The sequence below is a fragment of the Saimiri boliviensis genome, chromosome 12 (assembly GCF_048565385.1).
Source record: "Saimiri boliviensis isolate mSaiBol1 chromosome 12, mSaiBol1.pri, whole genome shotgun sequence".
NCBI classification, from domain to species: domain Eukaryota; kingdom Metazoa; phylum Chordata; class Mammalia; order Primates; family Cebidae; genus Saimiri; species Saimiri boliviensis.
The window spans coordinates 8049016-8069905 of NC_133460.1; the positions used below are offsets into that span (position 1 = coordinate 8049016).

General features: G+C 45.0%; 1 protein-coding gene across 2 annotated transcripts in view; it reads left to right on the top strand.

Annotated features, from left to right (window-relative positions):
* CREBBP (CREB binding lysine acetyltransferase) overlaps positions 1-20890 on the top strand; it is a 167199-nt gene that overhangs the window by 104052 nt on the left and 42257 nt on the right. Inside the window, exons 9-16 of one of the 2 annotated variants that reach the window (XM_003928470.4) lie at positions 1506-1623; positions 2131-2302; positions 2962-3006; positions 5702-5826; positions 6471-6659; positions 12661-13077; positions 13976-14155; positions 16037-16226. In XM_003928470.4, the coding sequence (XP_003928519.2) occupies positions 1506-1623; positions 2131-2302; positions 2962-3006; positions 5702-5826; positions 6471-6659; positions 12661-13077; positions 13976-14155; positions 16037-16226 (1436 nt within the window). The remainder of the gene's footprint in view (positions 1-1505; positions 1624-2130; positions 2303-2961; positions 3007-5701; positions 5827-6470; positions 6660-12660; positions 13078-13975; positions 14156-16036; positions 16227-20890) is intronic. The other variant, XM_010339127.3, reaches the window with a different exon arrangement.

Below are 20890 nucleotides of genomic sequence, written 5' to 3' on the forward strand. Positions count from 1 at the left end.
GTGATCTGCCCGCCTCAGCATCCCAAAGTGCTTGGATTACAGCCATGAGCCTCCGAGCCCTGCCTGTTTGTTTGTTTGTTTGAAGAGAGAGAGATGGAGTCTTGCCATGTTGCCCAGGGTGCTCTCAAACTCCTGGCCTCAAGTAATCCTCTCACCTTGGCCTCCCAGAGTGCTGAGTGGTATGAAGTGTGGTGATACCAGGCCTAACTTTCTTGAGCTAATTATTTTAAATGAACTAGATTTACATTCCCTTTGAGTTCTTTCCCTTCCTTATTTTGATCAAGTGTGTGTGTGTGTGTGTGTGTGTGTGTGTGTGTGTGTGTAATAGGTAGTTTAGAAATCAGAGCTTTGAAATTGTATTATTCTGGATATGACCCAGCACATACTTGTTAATAGCAAAATAGTGATAGGTTTGATGTGTAGATAAGTTGATAGGTCTGGATTGTCTGCAGGGAGTTACTTCTTTCATGTATTGATATGCTAGGCAAGAGAGGCTTGGTGTTTCTCTCCACACTGTATTGCCACCAGAGATAGATAATCCTGATTTTGTAGTGCTCATTTGATGGCACTGAAAGTAGTTTCAGGCCAGGTGCAGTGGCCCCCACCTGTAATCCCAGTGCTCTGGCAGCCCGGGGCGGGAGGATTGCTAGAGCCCAGGTTCAGGCCAGCTGGGGCAACACAGTAAAACTCTGTCTCTACAGAAAACTTAAAAATTAGCTGGGCATGGTGGTGTGTACCTGTACCTCCCAGCTTACTTGGGAGGCTGAGGTGGAAGGATTACTTCAGCCCAGGAGTTCAAAGCTGCAGTAAGCTATGATCATACCACTGTACTCCAGCCTGGGCAACAGAGCAAGACCCCATGTCTTTTAAGCTGAACTGTCTCTCTTTTATTCAGGGCTGGAGTGCAATGGCGTGATCTCAGCTCACTATAACTTCTGCCTCTTGGGTTCAAGTGATTCTCCTGCCTCAGCCTCCCAAGTAGCTGGGATTACAGTCACCCGCCGCCATGTCCAGCTAATTTTTGTATTTTTAGTACGGACAGGGTTTTACCACGTTGGCCAGGCTGGTCTCAAACTCCTGACCTCAGGTGATTTGCCTGCCTCGACCTCCCAGAGTGCTGGGATTACAAGCGTGAGCCATCGTGCCCGGCCAAGACCCCTTTTTTAAAAAAAAGAAGAAGGAAAGTAATTTGGTAGTGGCTCACACATAATCCTGCACTTTGGGAGACTGAGGCAGGCGGATTGCCTTGCTTAGGAGTTCAGGGCCACCCTGGGCAACAAGATGAAACCTTGTCTCTACTAAAATGCAAAAGAAGTTAGCTGGGTGTGATGGTGTACACCTGTAGTCCCAGCTAGTTGGGAGGTTGAGGCAGGAGAATTGCTTAAACCCAGAAGGCTTAAGTTGCAGTGAGCTGAGATTTCGCCACTGCACTCCAGCCTGGGTGACAGAGCGCGACTTACCTCTATGAAAAAAAAAGTAGTTTGATAGATGTGTTATCCTTTCAGAGTCCAAGCCATCTTCCCAACACCTGATCCCGCAGCTCTAAAGGATCGCCGCATGGAAAACCTGGTAGCCTATGCTAAGAAAGTGGAAGGGGACATGTATGAGTCTGCCAACAGCAGGGTAGGTAGCTGCTCACCGTGCTCTGGCCTCTACTGCATCTGTAGTAGACAGCACTACATTTGTCTGGTTTATTATCTGGAAACAGTGGAATCTGTGTAGTTGGGAGAGACATGAGGCCACTGACCAAGGAGACTTCCCGGATAAGACATAAATTTCCTGCACAACACTCTTGGTTAGCTACATTGGTACATGGAATATATAAATTTACATTATGTCCATGGGATATATTTTTCATATTAGGTGGTGTGGTGTATTATTGCTAGCATTAGTGAATATTCAAGAAGTTGATTTGAGTGAAATGGAACATGTATTTATTATCTCCTATTTGACATGTCTTATAAAGTCATTGGGAATTGAGCAACAATGTGGGCTTCTGGTGCATCAGGTATTTGCATACTTTGCCAGTGTACTCAGTGAAGAAGTTCATTAGTTAGAATCTACAACACAGATCATTCCATTGCTTTTTACAGTTTTAACTGCTTCATATTGAATATGATTGCTTTTTAGGATGAATATTATCACTTACTAGCAGAGAAAATCTACAAGATACAAAAAGAACTAGAAGAAAAAAGGAGGTCGCGTTTACATAAACAAGGCATCTTGGGGAACCAGCCAGCCTTACCAGCCCCAGGGGCTCAGCCCCCTGTGATTCCACAGGCACAACCTGTGAGACCCCCAAGTAAGGATTTCATTTCCTTCTGCCAATCCTTAGCCTATTTCCTTGGTTTTCCTTCATGTTTGGGGTGTATTTCTAAGAATAGAGGATTAGAGTCTTTTATGTGTGACCTATAGAAGAAGCTGTTGATGTGGCAGTGGCCCTGACCACCTGCCTCAGGCCATGTTGGGACTCTTGAGTTTGTCTCTTTGGAAAGCCCTTTAAAGGGTGCGCTGGCATTGGAACACAAGTGTTTTTGGACTTGTTGGCTGTTTTTCTCTTTGAGTTTGAAGTCCTAATAAGAAATTTCCTATTCCCAGCTGGGCACGGTAGCTCATGCCTATAATCCCAGCACTTTGGGAGGCCGAGGCAGGTGGTTCACAAGGTCAGGCGTTTGAGACCAGCCTGGCCAATACGGTGAAGCCCCATCTCTACTAAAAAATACAAAAATTCTCCGGGCTTGGTGGTGCACGCCTGTAGTCCCAGCTACTCAGGAGGCTGAGGCAGGAAAATCACTTGAACCTGGGAAGCAGAGGTTCCTATGAGCCAAGATCATACCATTGCATTCCAGCCTGGGCAACAGAGCAAGACTCCATCTCAAAGAAAAAGAAATTTCCTATTCCTGAATCAAGGATTATATTAAATAACTAGGGTGTTTTGTTTTTGTTTTTTTGCCACCATAGATGGACCCCTACCCCTTCCAGTGAATCGCATGCAAGTTTCTCAAGGTATTAACTATTTGCTGTGAATCATATTAACATTCAACAACTATAACTTTTACTGTTTTTTTTTTTTTCTCCCTCTTCCCCTGTGTATTTCTTTCTAACCCTTTATTCTTTCCATTCCTTTTTTGCTGGTGGTCAGAATTCATTTCTGCAGGTAGTATGCATCTGTTTATAGTGTGGAGTTTGGAGATTAAAGGAAAGATCTTCCAAGAGATCAGAAGTAGTATTTAGCTTTTTATTTTTTTAATGGATGGTAGAGTGGGTTTGGTACGTTACTCAGGAAGAGTCTGAGAAAGCAGCACTCTAGATGCGGTGAGGAATTCCTTCTGAATGCTGAGAAGGAGAAGCATGCAAGCCAGTCCTACACTGCTGAGCACTTGCTGATGGTAAGGTGGTGGCAGCAGGGGTTGCTCCTGGTCCTAGGGCTTAAGCCCAACTAGCTGGATGTCAACTTCTGGAGAGTTTGTACACACAAGTCCTGCACCAAGTTGGGGTGGCAACAGCTGTCTCAGTAACCTTGAAAGATTCTTAAGTAGGGAGCCTATGGTTTTTTGTTGGTTGAAACAGTGATTTTTCTTTTGAGGTGGGAGCATTTGAAAACCTTGTGGCTCTTGATCATTGAGACCCAAGTGGGAGGATATTTTTCCAGGTTGTGAAATAAGGTGGTGACATCCAGAAGACTGAGGAAGGAAGCTTTGCTTTGGCAGAGTAGTTTGAGAGGGAGGGAAGAAGAGACCATTTAAAAAGTTTTATTCTTATTGGATCCTGGAAAAGACATGGTAGATAGCTGATGTTATAGAAGAAACTTACCAGGGACTTGTTTTGATGGACTATATTTGAAGGGTGAAAGCAATCAAGGAGTCTGGCCAGGTTTGGTGGCTCACACCTGTAATCCCAGCACTTTGGGAGGCTGAGGCGGGAGGATCACTTCAGGTCAGGAGTTTGAGACCAGCCTAGCCAACACGGTGAAACCCCATCTCTGCTAAAAATACAAATATTAGCCAGGTGTGGTGGTGCACGCCTGCAATACCAACTACTCAGGAGGCTGAGGTAGGAGAATTACTTGAACTCAGAAGGCAGAGGCTGCAGTGAGTCAAGATTGTACCACTATACTCCAGCCTGGGCAATAAGAGCGAAACTGCATCTCAAAAAACAAAAAAAAAAAATGGCCAGGCACGGTGGCTGATGCCTGTAATTCCAGCACTTTGGGAGGCCGAGGTGGGTAGGTCACAGGGTCAGGAGTTTGAGATCAGCCTGGCCAACATGGTGAAACCCCATCTCTACTAAAAATACAAAAACTAGCTGGGCATGGCAGCACATGCCTGTAGTCCCAGCTACTCAAGAGGCTGAGGCAGGAGAACCGCTCAAACCCAGGAGGCAGAGGTTGCAGCGAGCCAAGAGCGCACCACTGCACTCCAGCCTGGGCGACAGAGTGAGACTCTGTCTCCAAAAAAAAAAAAAAAAAAAGAAGAAAGAAATGAAGGAGTCAGAGAAATTGAGCCTGAGGAAAGTGACTGGATGCTGTGTTGGGGATTGGTCCAGGGCTTCAGTCTGGCTAGGAAGATGCTACTGGTGTGGGATATGATGAGCCTGCTGTTGAGCAGCAGAATATTGGAATAGATGTTTTCTAGTTAAGCACTTAGCAACCACCCTGCCAGCACATCTGGGTAAATACAGATTTCTTTTAAGTGCTGTTTCTTAGCAATTCTTTTTCTTTTATAAAATTCTCAAGAGAGGGGAAGCTTACAGTACACACTCCCTGGAAAGTCTTCTTGATCTATATCAGCACATAGTTTTTTGAGGGTAGTATTTCTAGGTAATTGTCAAAGGTAGTGCTCCATGAGGGTCATCCTTTGAGCCTTCTTATGGCTACAGCAGTGCTAAGACAACGACTCCTGGAAATTCTCTCAAAGGTTCTGACAGATTCTAGTGTCAGTCCCAAGACTACCTTGAAACTGGTGCTTCTTTAGATCTCAGAGTTTACAGAGTATTATTGGAAATTAGAAGGAACTAGACACCACACTCTGGAGTAACTTACTGGCTGTGAAATCTCTTTTAGTGATGCAGTGTTTCTGTAAAGAACAGGAGGCTGGGGTTGAGGATTGCTGACTCTTGGGCACTTGTTAATGCTTAAAGTGCTGCAAAATTAAAACAATGTTTGGAGTCTTAGCACAGATTCTAACAATGAATGTAAACCCAGCAAGGAGCTAGGAAGTCTGGGATGATGCATACCAGCTGCTTCTGAAGCATTAGGATTGGGTGTGCACAGAATCTTGCCCTGGTTTTAGGAAACATCTCGAAGATTAGGGTGGGGGTGCTGTCCTCTTCCTTCAGGGTACCTCCTCACCCTATTTGTTTCTATGATACTTTGTTCTGTACGCTGCCCTCTGGCTCAGCTCTGCTTCAGTCTTGTTTAACGTCTCACACACTTGTTCTGTGTTAACCAACCTTATGCCTTCATATCCTTATCCTTGCCTAGCACACCCCATCATGCCACCCTCACCACCACCACATCGATGCTATTTTCCCTGGATATGGAGAAGTCTGTTCCTTCATCATGTTCATTGATTAATTGGGTGATTTCCTTTCAGTTTTCTGTTGCCTGTATGTTCCATCTCATTAGAGTTTATTTAGCAAGCTGTAATTCTGTTTTCCTGTGGGTGCTTTTCCTAATGAACTGTTGTGGGTACATTTACAGGGATGAATTCATTTAACCCCATGTCTTTGGGGAACGTCCAGTTGCCACAAGCACCCATGGGACCTCGTACAGCCTCCCCAATGAACCACTCTGTACAGATCAACAGCATGGGCTCAGTTCCTGGGGTAAGTGCTTCTCTTTAGCTGTGCTGCAGATAGCCCTCCCTCTCACATGCAACATTGTTTAAGCAGCAGAATTCATGTCACTTGAGAATCCTGTGGTTCTTGTTCCTTTGAATTGGGGGTATGCTTTATTTCTTTCATCTCCCCTTTTTAGAAAAATCTTCATTGCTACACTGAGAATTATTTGACAGTTATTTTATTGGAATAACAAATTTATGGGAATGTGTGGCTTTGTGAGAATGTGGGAGTTCAAGGCTGGAGAAGGCAGCCTCAGATATATGGCCAGCAGGGAATTGTCAGCATGTGTTGACTGAGAGCTCGCTCTCTGGAGGCTGGCTGCTTTCTAAACACTTTAGAGAACTCATAGGCATGTCTTAAACTTTAAATTGTAGCCTGCTATTGATTTCTCTTTGGAGGACATTTTGAAGCTGGCTTATTTGAGAGATTGCCTGAGAAAGTGGGTAAAGTACCCAGAAGCCCAGGAGTTCTTAGCAAGTGGTGGTCTCTTCCCACAAGGAAGGGCGGGATTTCAGCCCTGTGCTTAGCATCCTCTGGGATTGTGAGGCCTTGGGTCTTTCTGGTCCATCTTGAAAACTCTGGCCGTCGGCTTCTGAACTACAGCTCTGGCGGTGCTTGTTGTCTTGTAGATGGCCATTTCTCCTTCCCGAATGCCTCAGCCTCCGAACATGATGGGTGCGCACACCAACAACATGATGGCCCAGGCTCCCACTCAGAGCCAGTTTCTGCCACAAAACCAGTTCCCGTCATCCAGCGGAGCGATGAGTGTGAACAGTGTGGGGATGGGCCAGCCGCCAGCCCAGACAGGCGTGTCACAGGTACCGTGCCCCACTGGGACTGTGGCTGCCGGTACTCACACAGCCCCAGCTTTCTGTGACCTAAGCCTCTCTTCCTTCATCCAGAACACACATTTCACTTGTGTGTATCAGTATCTGTTTATTTTTCCCTCCTTTGTCCTGTAAGTCTTACCTTTTGTGGAATTTCTCTTACCCTCTCTGGGTTACCTACATGCAAAAGCGGAAATGGATTTAGATTTTTTTGGTTTGTGTGCTTTTGTGTTTTGATCTTTGGGTTTTTTCTTATTTTTTGTTTGTGTATTTCAAATTTTAAGTTTAACGTGACTCTGAGAGACATTAGAATTTTATTTTTTTATTTTATTTTATTTGAGACAGATTCTTGCTGTATTGCCCAGGCTGGAGTGCGGTGGTGCCGTCTCAGCTCACTGCAACCTCTGCCTCCCGGGTTCAAGTGATTGTTCTGCCTCAGCCTCCTGAGTAACTGGGACTATAGGCGTACGCCACCATGCCCGGCTAATTTTTTGTATTTTTAGTAGATACGGGGTTTCACCATGTTGGTCAGGCTGGTCTTAAACTCCTGACCTTGTGATCTGTCCGCCTCAGCCTCCCAAAATGCTGGGATTACAAGTGTGAGCTACCATGCCTGGCCTGAGTCATTAGAGTTTTAAAAAGGGAGTGAGAAGGACCCATGAATTCACTCTTGGAGATTGGGCTTCCGTATCTTTTGGCCTGTCTCCACTGCCAGGTGAAGTCAAGCTAACAATCATTTCAATAGTTTTCTTGTTGAATGTTTTTAGTTTTTCAGTCTAGAGCTGAAGAAAACTATTGTCCCTTTATTTGTTCCTTTTTTTCCTCTTTTGTTGTACTGCATATGATTGCTACTGAATACAAAATACACATGTATTTAAAACAGACCAAATCCTTCCAAACAGATAAAATTCTTGTTTTAAGTGTGTATGTGTTTTGTTTGTTTGTTTTGAGATAGGGTCTTGCTCTGTTGCCCAGTCTGGAGTGCAGTGGCACAATCTTGACTCTGTAACCTCTGCCTCCTGGGTTCAAGCAATTATCCCACCTCAGCCTCTCAAGTAGCTGTGATTACATACGCGTGCCACCACGCCCAGCTAATTTTTTTTTTTTTTTTTTTTTAAATAGAGACACAGTTTTACCATGTTGGCCATGCTGGTCTTGAATTCCTGACCTCAGGTGATCCACCTGCCTTAGCCTTCCAAAGTGCTGGGATTACAGGCATGAGCTACCATACCTGGCCTTGTTTTCCATTTTTAATGTGAAGTAATGCTGAATAAGTCACTATTACATATTTTCTCACTACTTAGTCTTAATTTTCCATAACATCTCATTGCTCTAGAACAGGAATTAGCAAACTTCTTGTAAAAGGCCAGCTTTGCAAGCCATTCAGTTCAGTTTTGATTTTCATCATTTGCCTCTGTTCTTGTAGTGCATAAGCTGCTGTGGTATATAAATGAGGTGACTGTGTGCCAATGAAATTTTATTTATAGAAACAAGCAGCTCTTGGCTAGGCGTGGTGGCTCATGCCTGTAATCCCAGCATTCTGGGAGGCCGAGGCGGGCAGATCGCCTGAGGTTGGGAGTTCAAGACCAGCCTTACCAACATAGTGAAACCCCATCTCTACCGAAAACACAAAAATTCACCGGGTGCGGTAGCTCACACCTGTAATCCCAGCACTTTGGGAGACTGAGGCGGGTGATCACCTGCGGAGTTTCGAGAAAGCAACTAACTTAAGAAAAAAAAAAAAGCTTGACTGGCAGAGAGATTCAAGAGGCTGATTACTAGCAGCTCAGGATTGTAGCTCCCAATGAAAGCTCAGAGAACTAGAGGACGCCACACTTTCAGATGTATTTTTCTTGCTGACAGACCAGGAGATTCCCAGCAGAGGAGCCCCACAGGTCACCAGCGCGACTCTTGTGGCCGGTGCGGCGGTTTTGCCGGCGCTCCGGTGCGGCAGTTGTCAATGCAGAGTAAACGGGACTGGGTCCCCTTTTGGTCGACATTTGGAGCTCTGGGAAGGCAGAGTCGCCCGTTCAGCTGATTGAAAAAGGGACTCGAGAGAAGCCAGACCAGAGATTCCTGGGCAGAAAAGCACCAAGAATCTTAACGCTGCTGTTTTAGCTGGCGCAGTAGGTTGCTCAGATTTCAGCACTGGGAATCAACAAGTTGGACGTCCACTCAGAGACCTAATTTGAAAGTCGGTAATTACAAAGGCGACAGTTGGATAAATTTACAATGAAGGGAAGAAACCAGCGTAAAAAGGCTGAGAATACTCAAAATTAGAATGCCTCTCTCTCTACAGGGGATCACAGTTCCTCATCAACAAAGGAACAAGGCCTGATAAAGAATGAGTGCGTTCCAATAACAGATTTAGGCTTCAGAAGATGGGTAATAAGAAACTTCTGTGAGTTAAAAGAACATGTTCTAGCCCAATGTAAAGAAACTAAGAACCTTGAAAAAAGGTTGGACGAGGCCGAGCGCGGTGGCTCAAGCCAGTAATCCCAGCACTTTGGGAGGCCGAGGCGGGTGGATCACGAGGTCAAGAGATCGAGACCATCCTGGTCAACATGGTGAAACCCCATCTCTACTAAAAATACAAAAAATTAGCTGGGCATGGTGGTGCGTGCCTGTAATCCCAGCTACTCAGGAGGCTGAGGCAGGAGAATTGCCTGAACCCAGGAGGCGGAGGTTGTGGTGAGCCGAGATCGTGCCATTACACTCCAGCCTGGGTAATGAGCAAAAAAACTCCGTCTCAAAAAAAAAAAAAAAAAAAGGTTGGACGAAATCCTAACGAGAATAGATAATTTAGAGAGGAATATAAGTGAATTAATGAAACTGAAGTATACAATACGAGAACTCCACAAAGTATGCACAGGTTTTAACAGTTGAAATGATCAAGCAGAAGAAAGGCTGTCAGAGGTCGAAGACCAACTTAATAAAATGAAACAAGAAGACGAGATTAGAGAAGAAAGAGTAAAAAGGAATGAACAGAGTCTCCAAGAAATAATGGGACTATGTGAAAAGACCTAATTTGCGTTTGATAGGTGTACCTGAATGTCATGAAGAGAATGAATCCAAGCTGGAAAATATTCTTCAGGATACTATTCAGGAAAACTTTCCTAACCTAGTAAGGCAGGACAATACTCAACTCCAGGTAATACAGAGAACACCACAAAGATATTCCTCAAGTAAAGCAACCCCAAGACACATAATCGTTAGATTCACCAGGGTTGAAATAAAGAAGAAAATGCTAAGGGCAGCTAGAGAGAAAGGTCAGGTTACCCGTAAAGGGAAGCCTAGCAGACTCACAGCAGATCTCTCAGCAGAAACCTTACAAACTAGAAGAGAGTGGGGGTCGATATTCAATATCCTCAAAGAAAAGAATTTTCAACCCAGAATCTCATATCCAGCCAAACTAAGCTTCATAAATGAAGGAAAAATAAAATTTTTCACAAACAAGCAAGCACTCAGAGATTCCATCACCACCTAGCCTGCTTTACAAGAGCTTCTGAAAGAAGCACTATACGGAACCAGTATCAGTCATCCCAAAAACTTAACAAAAGGTAAAGACTATCTTCGTAATGAAGAATCTATATCAACTAATGGGCAAAATAGCCAGCTAGCATTAAATGCCAATATTAAACTTACAAATATGAATATTAATCCTAAATTTAAATGGATTAAACGCCCCAATCAAAGTCACAAACACGCAAATTGAATAAAAAGTCAAAACCCATTGGCATGCTATATCCAGATCCATCTTATAAGCAAGGACACACAGACTCAAAACAAAAGGTTCGAGGAAGACTCACCAACCAAATGAAGAGAAAAAAACAAAACAAAACCAGGAGTTGTAACTTTCGTCTCTGACAACATGTAACAAAGACTAAAAGAAACAAAGAAGGACATTACATAATTGTAAAAGGATCGATGTAACAACAGGAGTCAATGATCATAAATATATATGTACCCAATATAGGAACACCCAGATGCATAAGACAAGTTCTTAATGACATATAAAGAGACTTGGACTCCCGCACAATAATAGTGGGAGACTTTGACACCACATGGTTAATATTCAACGGATCAACAAGATAGAAAATTAACAGGGACATCTATGATTTGAACTCAGACCTGGAACAAGTAAACTCAGTGAATATTTATAGAATTCTTCACCCCAGGTCCACAGAGCATACATTTTTTTCAGTATCACATTACACCTATTTTGAAAGTGACCACATAAATAGAAGTAAATCATTCTTCAGCATTTGCATAGCATTTCACAGATTTAAGTGAAATATTGGTTGGCTGTTTGTTTGTTATTTTCTTCCCTTATTCCTTCCTGTCTCCACTGTTAAGTACAATTACCAGCATAAAAGAGGTTTTTAATACCTATTTTTAGATTGCATTCCAGTCTGGGCAATAGAGCAAGACTCCTGTTCTCTCTCCCCCTTTCTCTTTCTCTTTCTTTCTTTCATAAAAGAAAAAAATTTTTTTTGCTAAGCTAAGCTTAGAAAATGTTAAAAGAACATTGAGAGCATGTTATAGAACCTGAAGCTTACAGGCTGGGTCAGTGTACAGTGCGCCCTCCCCACCACCGATGTGCCATTTCACTTTCTGAGGTTTCACTTACCTGGGGTCAACTATGGTCCAAAAATATTAAATGGAAAATTGTAGGAATAAACCACTGAGAAGTTTTAAATTAATAAGCCAGGTGTGGTGGCGCATGCCTTTGATCCCAGCTACTGAGGAGACTGAGGCAGAAGAATCACTTGAACCCGTAAGGTGGAGGTTGTAGTGAGCCAAGATTGCGCCATTGCTCTCTGGCCTGGGTGACAGAGCGAGACTCCATTTCAGAAAAAAGGAAAAAAAAAGTTTTAAATTGAATGTCATTGTGAGTTGTGTGATGAATTCTCGCACTGTTCCACTCTGTGCCACCAGGGATATGGATCATTTCTTTGTACAGCATTTCCACACTGTGGACACTGTTAGTCACTGAGTATCCACCTTGGTTGTTAGATCCCAAAAACATGGTAAATATTGGGTTTGGTACTGTCTGTGGTTTCAGGCATCCCCTAGGGGTCTTGGAATGTATCCGAGTGGATATGAGGGGACTGTTGGAGATGCGTTTGTTTAAGCCATAAGTTTCAGTGCTTATTTTAATTATATAAATCAGACTATGAGAAATAAGCACTTCGTTGAGGAGTGCACATTGCAAGTGTATAGCTCGATGAATTTTCACAAACAGAACACTCCCAAGAAACCAACACACCTCATCAGGAAAGTATGATTAAATTGCCATACGTTTGGCCGGGCATGGTGGCTTACACCTGTAAACCTAGCACTTTGGGAAACGGAGGCAGGAGGATCACTTGAGATCAGGAGTTTGAGGCCAGTCTGGCCAACGTGGTGAAACGCCATCTCTACCGAAAACAAAAAACTTAGCCGGGCATGGTGGCAGGCACCTGTAATCCCTGCAGCTCGGGAAGCTGAGATAAGAAAATCTCTTGCCGGGCGCGGTGGCTCGAGCCTGTAATCCCAGCACTTTGGGAGGCCGAGGCGGGTGGATCACGAGGTCAAGAGATCGAGACCATCCTGGTCAACATGGTGAAACCTCGTCTCTACTAAAAATACAAAAAAATTAGCTGGGCATGGTGGCGCGTGCCTGTAATCCCAGCTACTCAGGAGGCTGAGGCAGGAGAATTGCCTGAACCCAGGAGGCGGAGGTTGCGGTGAGCCGAGATGGCGCCATTGCACTCCAGCCTGGGTAACAAGAGCGAAACTCCGGGAAAAAAAAAAAAAAGAAAATCTCTTGAACCCAGGAGGTGGAGGTTGCAGTGAGCCGAGGTCGTGCCACTGCACTCCACCCTGGGCAACAAGAGTAAAACTCGTGTCTCCAAACAAACAAAATTTCATAGCCTTTAATTTTCCAAATGTTTTGTCACATTTTCAAATAGGAGAAATAATTTTGACGTTCTCTGTCCATTTCTGGTAGGGACAGGTGCCTGGTGCTGCTCTTCCTAACCCTCTCAACATGTTGGGGCCTCAGGCCAGCCAGCTGCCCTGCCCTCCAGTGACACAGTCACCATTGCACCCGACGCCACCTCCTGCTTCCACGGCTGCTGGCATGCCATCTCTCCAGCACCCTACACCACCTGGGATGACTCCTCCCCAGCCAGCAGCTCCCACTCAGCCATCAACTCCTGTGTCGTCTTCCGGGCAGACTCCTACCCCAACTCCCGGCTCAGTGCCCAGTGCTACTCAAACCCAGAGCACCCCTACAGTCCAAACAGCAGCCCAGTCCCAGGTGACCCCGCAGCCTCAAACCCCAGCTCAACCCCCGTCTGTGGCTACCCCTCAGTCATCGCAGCAGCAGCCAACACCTGTGCATGCCCAGCCTCCTGGCACGCCGGTAAGCCTCTCTCTGTCTACTGTCTGGGCAGAGACTCTTAGAAGGTCATTTTCCCATAAAAATTGTCTGTCAGGCCAGGCGTGGTGGTTCATACCTGTAATTCCAGCACTTTGGGAGGCCAAGGTGTGGAACAAACACTTGAGCCCATGAGTTTAAGACCAGCCTGGGCAACATAGTGAGAACTTATCTCCACCAAAAAAAAAATTTTTTTTTTAATTAGACAGGGTTGATGCTGTGTGCCTGTAGTCCCAGCCACTTGGAAGGCGTAGGTGAGAAGATCACTTGAGCCTGGGAGACGGAGGTTACAGTGAGCTAAGATCCTGCCACTGCACTCCAATCTCAGTGACAAAGCGAGACTCCGTTTCAAAAAAGTCCATTGATTAAAAATTTGCAAATTAATATTTCTTTTAGTGGTTCCTTCGCATAATGTTCATTTACTCCACCAGCATCCGCGTTCCCACTGTTCACATAGGCTGGGGAATGCTTTGTCTTTAGATAGGCACTTGATTTCCCTCCGTTCAGGTGTGCTTAGACATTCATAATTCGACCTTTTACCATACACATTAACCACCCTATTGAAGGGAATTAATTTCAAAATACGAGCTTTCATGAGTTAGCTAGAAAACTTTGAGAATGTAATTTTATATCAAAGTTTGCAAAGCTCTGCTGTTACCTCTGCCTTTGTGACAAGATCTAAGTTGTGCTTCTGGCTCCTGGTCCTTTCCTCTAGAACTCACTCCTACTTTAACTTGTGTTCTTTGGTTATTTCACCGAAGTATGCCTGCTAAATCAGTATTGAGAAATGTTAACGGGAAATTGTAGTTTGCATGAGCAGCATAATTGAAGATCATTTATGTTGCCTTGCCTGCTGAAATCAGTGCTTTTGTTTTTTTCACAGCTTTCCCAGGCAGCAGCCAGCATTGATAACAGGGTCCCTACCCCGTCCTCAGTAGCCAGTGCAGAAACCAATTCCCAGCAGCCAGGACCTGATGTACCTGTGCTAGAAATGAAGGCGGAGGCCCAGACGGAGGACACTGAGCCTGATCCTGGTGAATCCAAGGGGGAGCCCAGGTCTGAGGTGGGTGCCACTCTGTAGGAATGTGTTGATGGCTTTGTGTTGTAACTTCACCCAGGTGTCCACGGGCGAGGCCAGGAGCGTGCCGTGGGTGTCCCTCACTTTAGTTAGAATATTCTGTTTGAATGTGTGTTCGTGGTTCAGTATGTAGGAAATAGATTTAAAACAGCTTGGCTTTTCGTTTTTAAATATGGCGGTGGCATGGCCATGCACGGTGGCTCACACATGTAATCCCAGCACATTGGGAGGCCGAGACGGGCAGATCACGAAGTCAGGAGATCGAGACCATCCTGGCTAACACTGTGAAACACCGTCTCTATTAAAAATACAAAAAATTAGCCGGGCATGATGGTGTGTGCCTGCAGTCCCAGCTTCGTGGGAGGCTGAGGCAGAATTCCTTGAACCCAGGAGGCAGAGGTTGCAGTGAGCCAAGATCATGCCGCTGCACTCCAGCCTGGACAACAGAGCAAAACTCTTCAAAAAATTAAAATAAATATAAGGGCTGGGTTTATTTTGCCAGAAATGAAGAATACTGGCTTACATTTGCAATATTTGAGACCTCCAGTAGCTTTTTATTTGATGTTCTCCATTCATTTGTATTTCTGCAGAGGTAGACTGTAGAAGGTGGGATGAAATCATTTACTAATTCACCTATGGCAGAAGCTGAAAACTGGCAGACCATAGGCTGGATCCAGCCTGTAAATAACTGTGTTTGGCCCACACAATATCTTAAAAATCAGGAAATTGCAAATCAAACTGTAGATTTCTGGCTTTTCTTGAAAAATGAGACGCTTTCAGTATTGTGCCTGCATTCCTATGTGACAGCAGTCTGGTTGTGAGCACCAGCTGTGGCAGGCTCTCTAGTTAGCCACAGTTCTCACTGTTCCTTGCTGTCCCATACTACACGTCTTGCCTCTGAGAAGGACTTTTGGTCCCTGCCCCAATTTTCAAGGAGATTTTTATTCCAAATTAGAAGTATCTGTGTGTGAAAAATCTGAGTATGTGCAATTTTTTTTTTTGAGACAGAGTCTTGCTCAGTCACCAGGCACCAGGCTGGAGTGCAGTGGCGTGATCTCGGCTCACTGCAACCTCTACCTCTTGGGTAGCAAACCTCCTGCCGCAGCCTCCTGAGTAGCTGGGACTACAGGCGCACGCCACCACCTCCAGCTAATTTTTGTATTTTTAGTCAAGACAGGGTTTCACCTTGTTGGCCAGGATGGTCTCGATCTCTTGACCTCGTGATCTGTTCGCCTCGGCCTCCCAGAGTGCTGGGATTACAGGCATGAGCCACCGCACCCAACTGTATGTGCAATTTTTAAAGCACTTGTACATTTAAAAACTTTTAAATTAGCCTGGGCACGGTGACTGGTGCCTATAATCCCAGCATTTTGGGAGGCCAAGACAGGTGGATCACTTGAGGTCAGGAGTTTGAGACCAGCCTGGCCAACATGATGAAATCCCTATCTCTACCAAAAGTATAAAAAGTTAGCCAGGCGTGGTGGCACACACCTATAATCCCAGCTACTCGGGAGACTGAGGCAGAATTGCTTGCATCTGGGAGGTGGACGTTGCAGTGAGCTGAGATGTTGCCACTGGAGTGCACTGGGTGTCACTCCTGCCTGGGTGACAGAGCTAGACTCCATCTCAAAAAAAAGAAAAAAAAAAACCCTTTAAATTTTGGACTATAATTGCACTGACCCTGTACTGAAGCAACTTAATGAGTACCCAGTACTTTATTTCTTCTTCAGACAGAGAAGAGGTATCATAAATGCAACTCAGAAAGGTTTTAACAAACTTACCTAGGTTTGTAAGAGCCTTTTAGTGAAGCTGAGGTAACATAAAGGTGTTTGATATTCATATGTTATCTGTAATGTTTTTCTCAAGATGATGGAGGAGGATTTGCAAGGTGCTTCTCAAGTTAAAGAAGAAACAGATACAACAGAGCAGAAATCAGAACCAATGGAAGTGGATGAAAAGAAACCTGAAGTGAAAGTAGAAGTTAAAGAGGAAGAAGAGAGTAGTACTAACGGCACAGCCTCTCAGTCAACATCTCCTTCACAGCCACGCAAAAAAAGTAGGCCGTTTATTGATTATCTTATTAAACCGTGCTGCTTTTCCGCAGTGTTGGGATTCCACGTAGACGATGAAAAGCTGAAGTAGAAACATAGTTCTGTCTCCCCTTTTACAATTCTTGCCTGCCATTCCCTTGCAGAAACACTGAGGCTGAGCGACCCCAGCCCTGTGCCCACAAGGCTTGTGGTAGGAGTGACCAATGAGCTGTGGCTCCAAGGGCATGCAGGCTGCAGAGCTGTCTTCTGAGATGGTGCCTGCAGGGGCCGGGGTTGAAATGCATCTGGGTCCTTGAGCAGGCTGTTCTCATAAAAGTATAAAGAACCAGTGATGTATGTGAGTAGGAAAATAACCAAATAAGCCATGTTTTGAGGAAAATGAACCTTATGACAGCATAGGCATGAGCTGGAGGCAGCAGGTTTCTGCCAGTACAGTGAGGAAGCTGAGCATCCAGAGTCCGGGGCAACAGAGTGAGGGGCAGGGTGGCGCCTGGGGACCCAGTGCAGAGGACACAGGGAAGTGGGGTGGGTTAGGCAGCTTTAGGGTCTGAGATCTGTGGGCTGAGCCCACCTCACACTGGAAATTGGATGGAATCCATTTGACATGTGTCCAAAGTAAAGAGATACCAGGGTATGGCCGGGCGCGGTGGCTCACACCTGTAATCCCAGCACTTTGAGAGGCCGAGGCGGATGGATCACGAGGTCAAGAGATCGAGACCATCCTGGTCAACATGGTGAAAACCCGTCTCTACTCAAAATACAAAAAAATCAGCTGGGCATGGTGGCGAATGCCTGTAATCCCAGCTACTCAGGAGGCTGAGGCAGGAGAATTGCCTGAACCCAGGAGGCAGAGGTTGCGGTGAACCGAGATCACGCCATTGCACTCCAGCCTGGGTAACGAGCGAAACTCTGTCTCAAAAAAGGAGAGAGAGAGAGAGATACCAGGGTATCAGAAAACTGTCAAGTGAACCTTGGAAATGGGAGATGGGACTCAGAAAGTCCAAGGCTGCAGATAACACTTTTGGGAAAGATTGCAGCAAAATTGCCGGGCGCGGTGGCTCAAGCCTGTAATCCCAGCACTTTGGGAGGCCGAGGCGGGTGGATCACGAGATCGAGAGATCGAGACCAACCTGGTCAACATGGTGAAACCCCGTCTCTACTAAAAATACAAAAACTAGCTGGGCATGGTGGCGCGTGCCTATAATCCCAGCTACTCAGGAGGCTGAGGCAGGAGAATTGCCTGAACTCAGGAGGTGGAGGTTGCGGTGAGCCGAGATCGCGCCATTGCACTCCAGCCTGGGTAACAAGAGCGAAACTCCGTCTCAAAAAAAAAAAAAAAAAAGATTGCAGCAAAATTTTAGAGACTGAAACCATGTTGCAATGACCCTAGAGAGTATCAAGTACAGTGAATCTCAGACATCTTTATACTCTTAGCAGTTAGGGGTCCTGGAGAGTAGTTGTTTGTGTGGATTATCTATCATTATTTACTGTATTGGAAATTAAAATTGAGAAATTTGAGCACAGTGGCTCACACATGTAATCCCAGCACTTTGGGAGGTCGAGATGGAAGGTTCACTTGATGCCAAGAGTCCAAAACCTGCCTGAGCAACATAGCAAGACACCATCTCTACAAAACTAAAAAAATTTAGCTGAGTGTGGTGGTGCAGACCTGTAATTCCAGCTACTTGAGAAGCTGAAGCAGCAGGAGTGCCTGAGCCTAGGAGTTTGAAGCTGCAGTGAGCACAGATCACATTGCTATACTCTAGCCTGGGAGACAAAGCAAGATTATTGTCTCAAAAAAAAAAAAGAAACAACATTTTTTAAACACTTAGTTCATTTAAAGTGGTCTGTTACATGGCACCCATAGAAAACATTTATATGAAAAATAATTTTTCCAAAACAAAAATAAGAATAGTGATATTATTAAGGGTATCTGCCTCTGCATTCTCTGTGTTGTGATTGATTATTTTGGTTGAAATCTACGAAGAAAATCCTGTAGTTGGTAAAGTTTGAAGTATTTTCATACTGATTGTGGATATTCTTTGATACTGTACCAAAATTCAACCAGTGAAAATTTCTTTTTTTTTTTTTTTTTGAGACGGAGTTTCGCTCTTGTTACCCAGGCTGGAGTGCAATGGCGCGATCTCGGCTCACCGCAACCTCCGCCTCCTGGGTTCAGGCAATTCTCCTGCCTCAGCCTCCTGAGTAGCTGGGATTATAGGCACGCGCCACCATGCCCAGCTAATTTTTTGTATTTTTAGTAGAGACGGGGTTTCACCATGTTGACCAGGTTGGTCTCGATCTCTCGACCTTGTGATCCACCCGCCTCGGCCTCCCAAAGTGCTGGGATTACAGGCTTGAGCCACCGCGCCCGGCCTGAAAATTTCTTAAAGGTATTCTGCAACATGGAATCAGAATCTGTAGCACTGGATTTTTCATACTCCATGACATTTCAATCCATTGATCGATCTTGTACTTGGAATGGATCTTTCGTGTACACATGATATTTTTTTTTCAATTGACACTAAGTTCTGCAGATTTTCCAAGTGTTGACATATTTCAGTATACAGTGTCAAAAAGAATCACATTTGTTGATGCCACCATCAGTCTCTTCAAGTAGGTCTTCTCAATTTTGAAAAGCAGGGCAGATGTGGTGGCTCACGCCTGTAATCTCAGCACTTTGGGAGGCTGACACGGGAGGATTGCTTGAGACCAGGAATTCAAAGTCTGTGATAACACCATTGCACTCTAGCCTGGAGGTCAGGAGTTCAAGACCAGCCTAGGCAACTTGACAAAACCCTCTATATATTACAAAAAATTAGCTGGGCATGGTAGTGCCTGCCTTTAGCCGCACCTACTCGAGAGATTGAGGTGGAGAATCACCTAAGCCTGGGAGATCAAAGCTGCAGTGAGCCGTGATCATGGCAGTGTACTCCAGCCTGGGTGACAGAGTGAGATCTTGTCTCAAAAAAATATTAGTAAGCAGCCACGCCCATGTACAAGTTTTTCAAAACTTTAGATTTTTTTAATGAAAGCCCGGGTTTTATCATTGGCAGCAAATACTGTTGCTTGTCTTGAAGTAACTGTCCCTCTTTGTTCATTTCTGAAAAAATGTCTGCCATGTAACCAGAGCTTAGTAACTAGAGCTTATGTCCCAGTCATTCTTGCAAGTTTTAATGTGTTTCATGTGGGCAAGCAGCTTCTTCAGCTCTCACTCCTGACACTTGGACGAGTACTGCCTCCTAATAGGGCCACTGTGTGTATGCAGCACACATCTTCTATTCTGAGTGATGAAATACCCCGTGTATTTCAGAGTATTTCAGAATAAAAGACATGTACCAAAGGCTGAGATTTAATACAAGGAATACTTTTTACTACCTCATGAGCAATATTTTTTTAGCCAGGGGTGGTGCCTCACATCTGTAATCTCAGTACTCTGGAAGGCCAAAGTGGGAGGATCACTTGAGGCTAGGAGTTCAAGACAAGCCTGGGCAACATAGTAAGACCCTGTCTCTACAAAAAAAAATAAAAAAATTAGCCAAGTGTGGTGGTACATGCCTCTAGTCCTGGCTGCTCAGGAGGCTGAGGCAGCAGGTTCACACAAGCCTAGGGGTCCAGGGCTGCAGCGAGCTGTGATGGCACTGTTGGACTCCAGCCTGGACAACAGAGCAAGACCCTATCTCAAAAATAAGTAAATACTTTAAGAAACAAGTGGGCACAGTGGCTCCCACCTGTAATCCCAGCACTTTGGGAGGCCAAGACTAGAAGATCACTTATGTCCAGGAGTTCAAGACCAGCCAGGGCAATGTAGTGAGACCTTGTCTCTGCAAAACAATTTAAACATTAGCCAGGTGTGGTCTTGCACCTGTTGTCCCATTGGCTCAGGAGGCTGAGGTGCGAGGATTGCTTGAGCCCAGGAGGTCAAGGCTGCAGTGAACCATGATTGTGCTGGTGCATTCTAGCGTGGATGACAGAGTGAGACCCTGTCTCACAGATAATATTTTTTCTCTGCCAGGAGCAGTAGCTCATACCTGTAATCCCAGGACTTTGGGAGGCTGAGACAGGAGGATTACTTGAGGCCTGGAGTTCAAGCCAGCCTGGGCAACATAGCAAGAACCCATCTCTACCAAACAAAATAAAATTTTTAACATGTTTTCTTAAGCATGACTGGTATTTTTTTCTCTTGTGACTGTACAGCAGCAGCAATGTGTGATACCAGTAGAGTTTTGGTGATACTGGCTTTCTTTTCCTTTGCTTTTGCTTTTTTTGTTTTTCTAAGATGTTGGCGATTTTAGTCACTATTGCTAAATAGTGCAGATCTGTGCAGATGTCCAACATAGTGCAAAAGACGAAGGGTGATTTAGTGTTACAAAAATCATTTCAGGCCAGGTGTGGTGGCTTACACCTATAATCCCAGCACTTAGGGGGACCGAGGCAAATGGATTCCCTGAGATCAGGAATTCGCAACCAGCCTGGCCAACATGGCGAAACTCTGTCTCTATTAAAAATACAAAAATTAGCTGGGCATGGTAGCACATGCCTGTAATCCCAGCTATCCCGGAGGCTGAGGCTGGAGAATTGCTTGAACGTGGGAGGCGGAGGTTGCAGTGAGCTGAGATTGCACCATTGAACTCCAGCCTGGGCAACAAGAGAGAGACTCTGCCGCAAA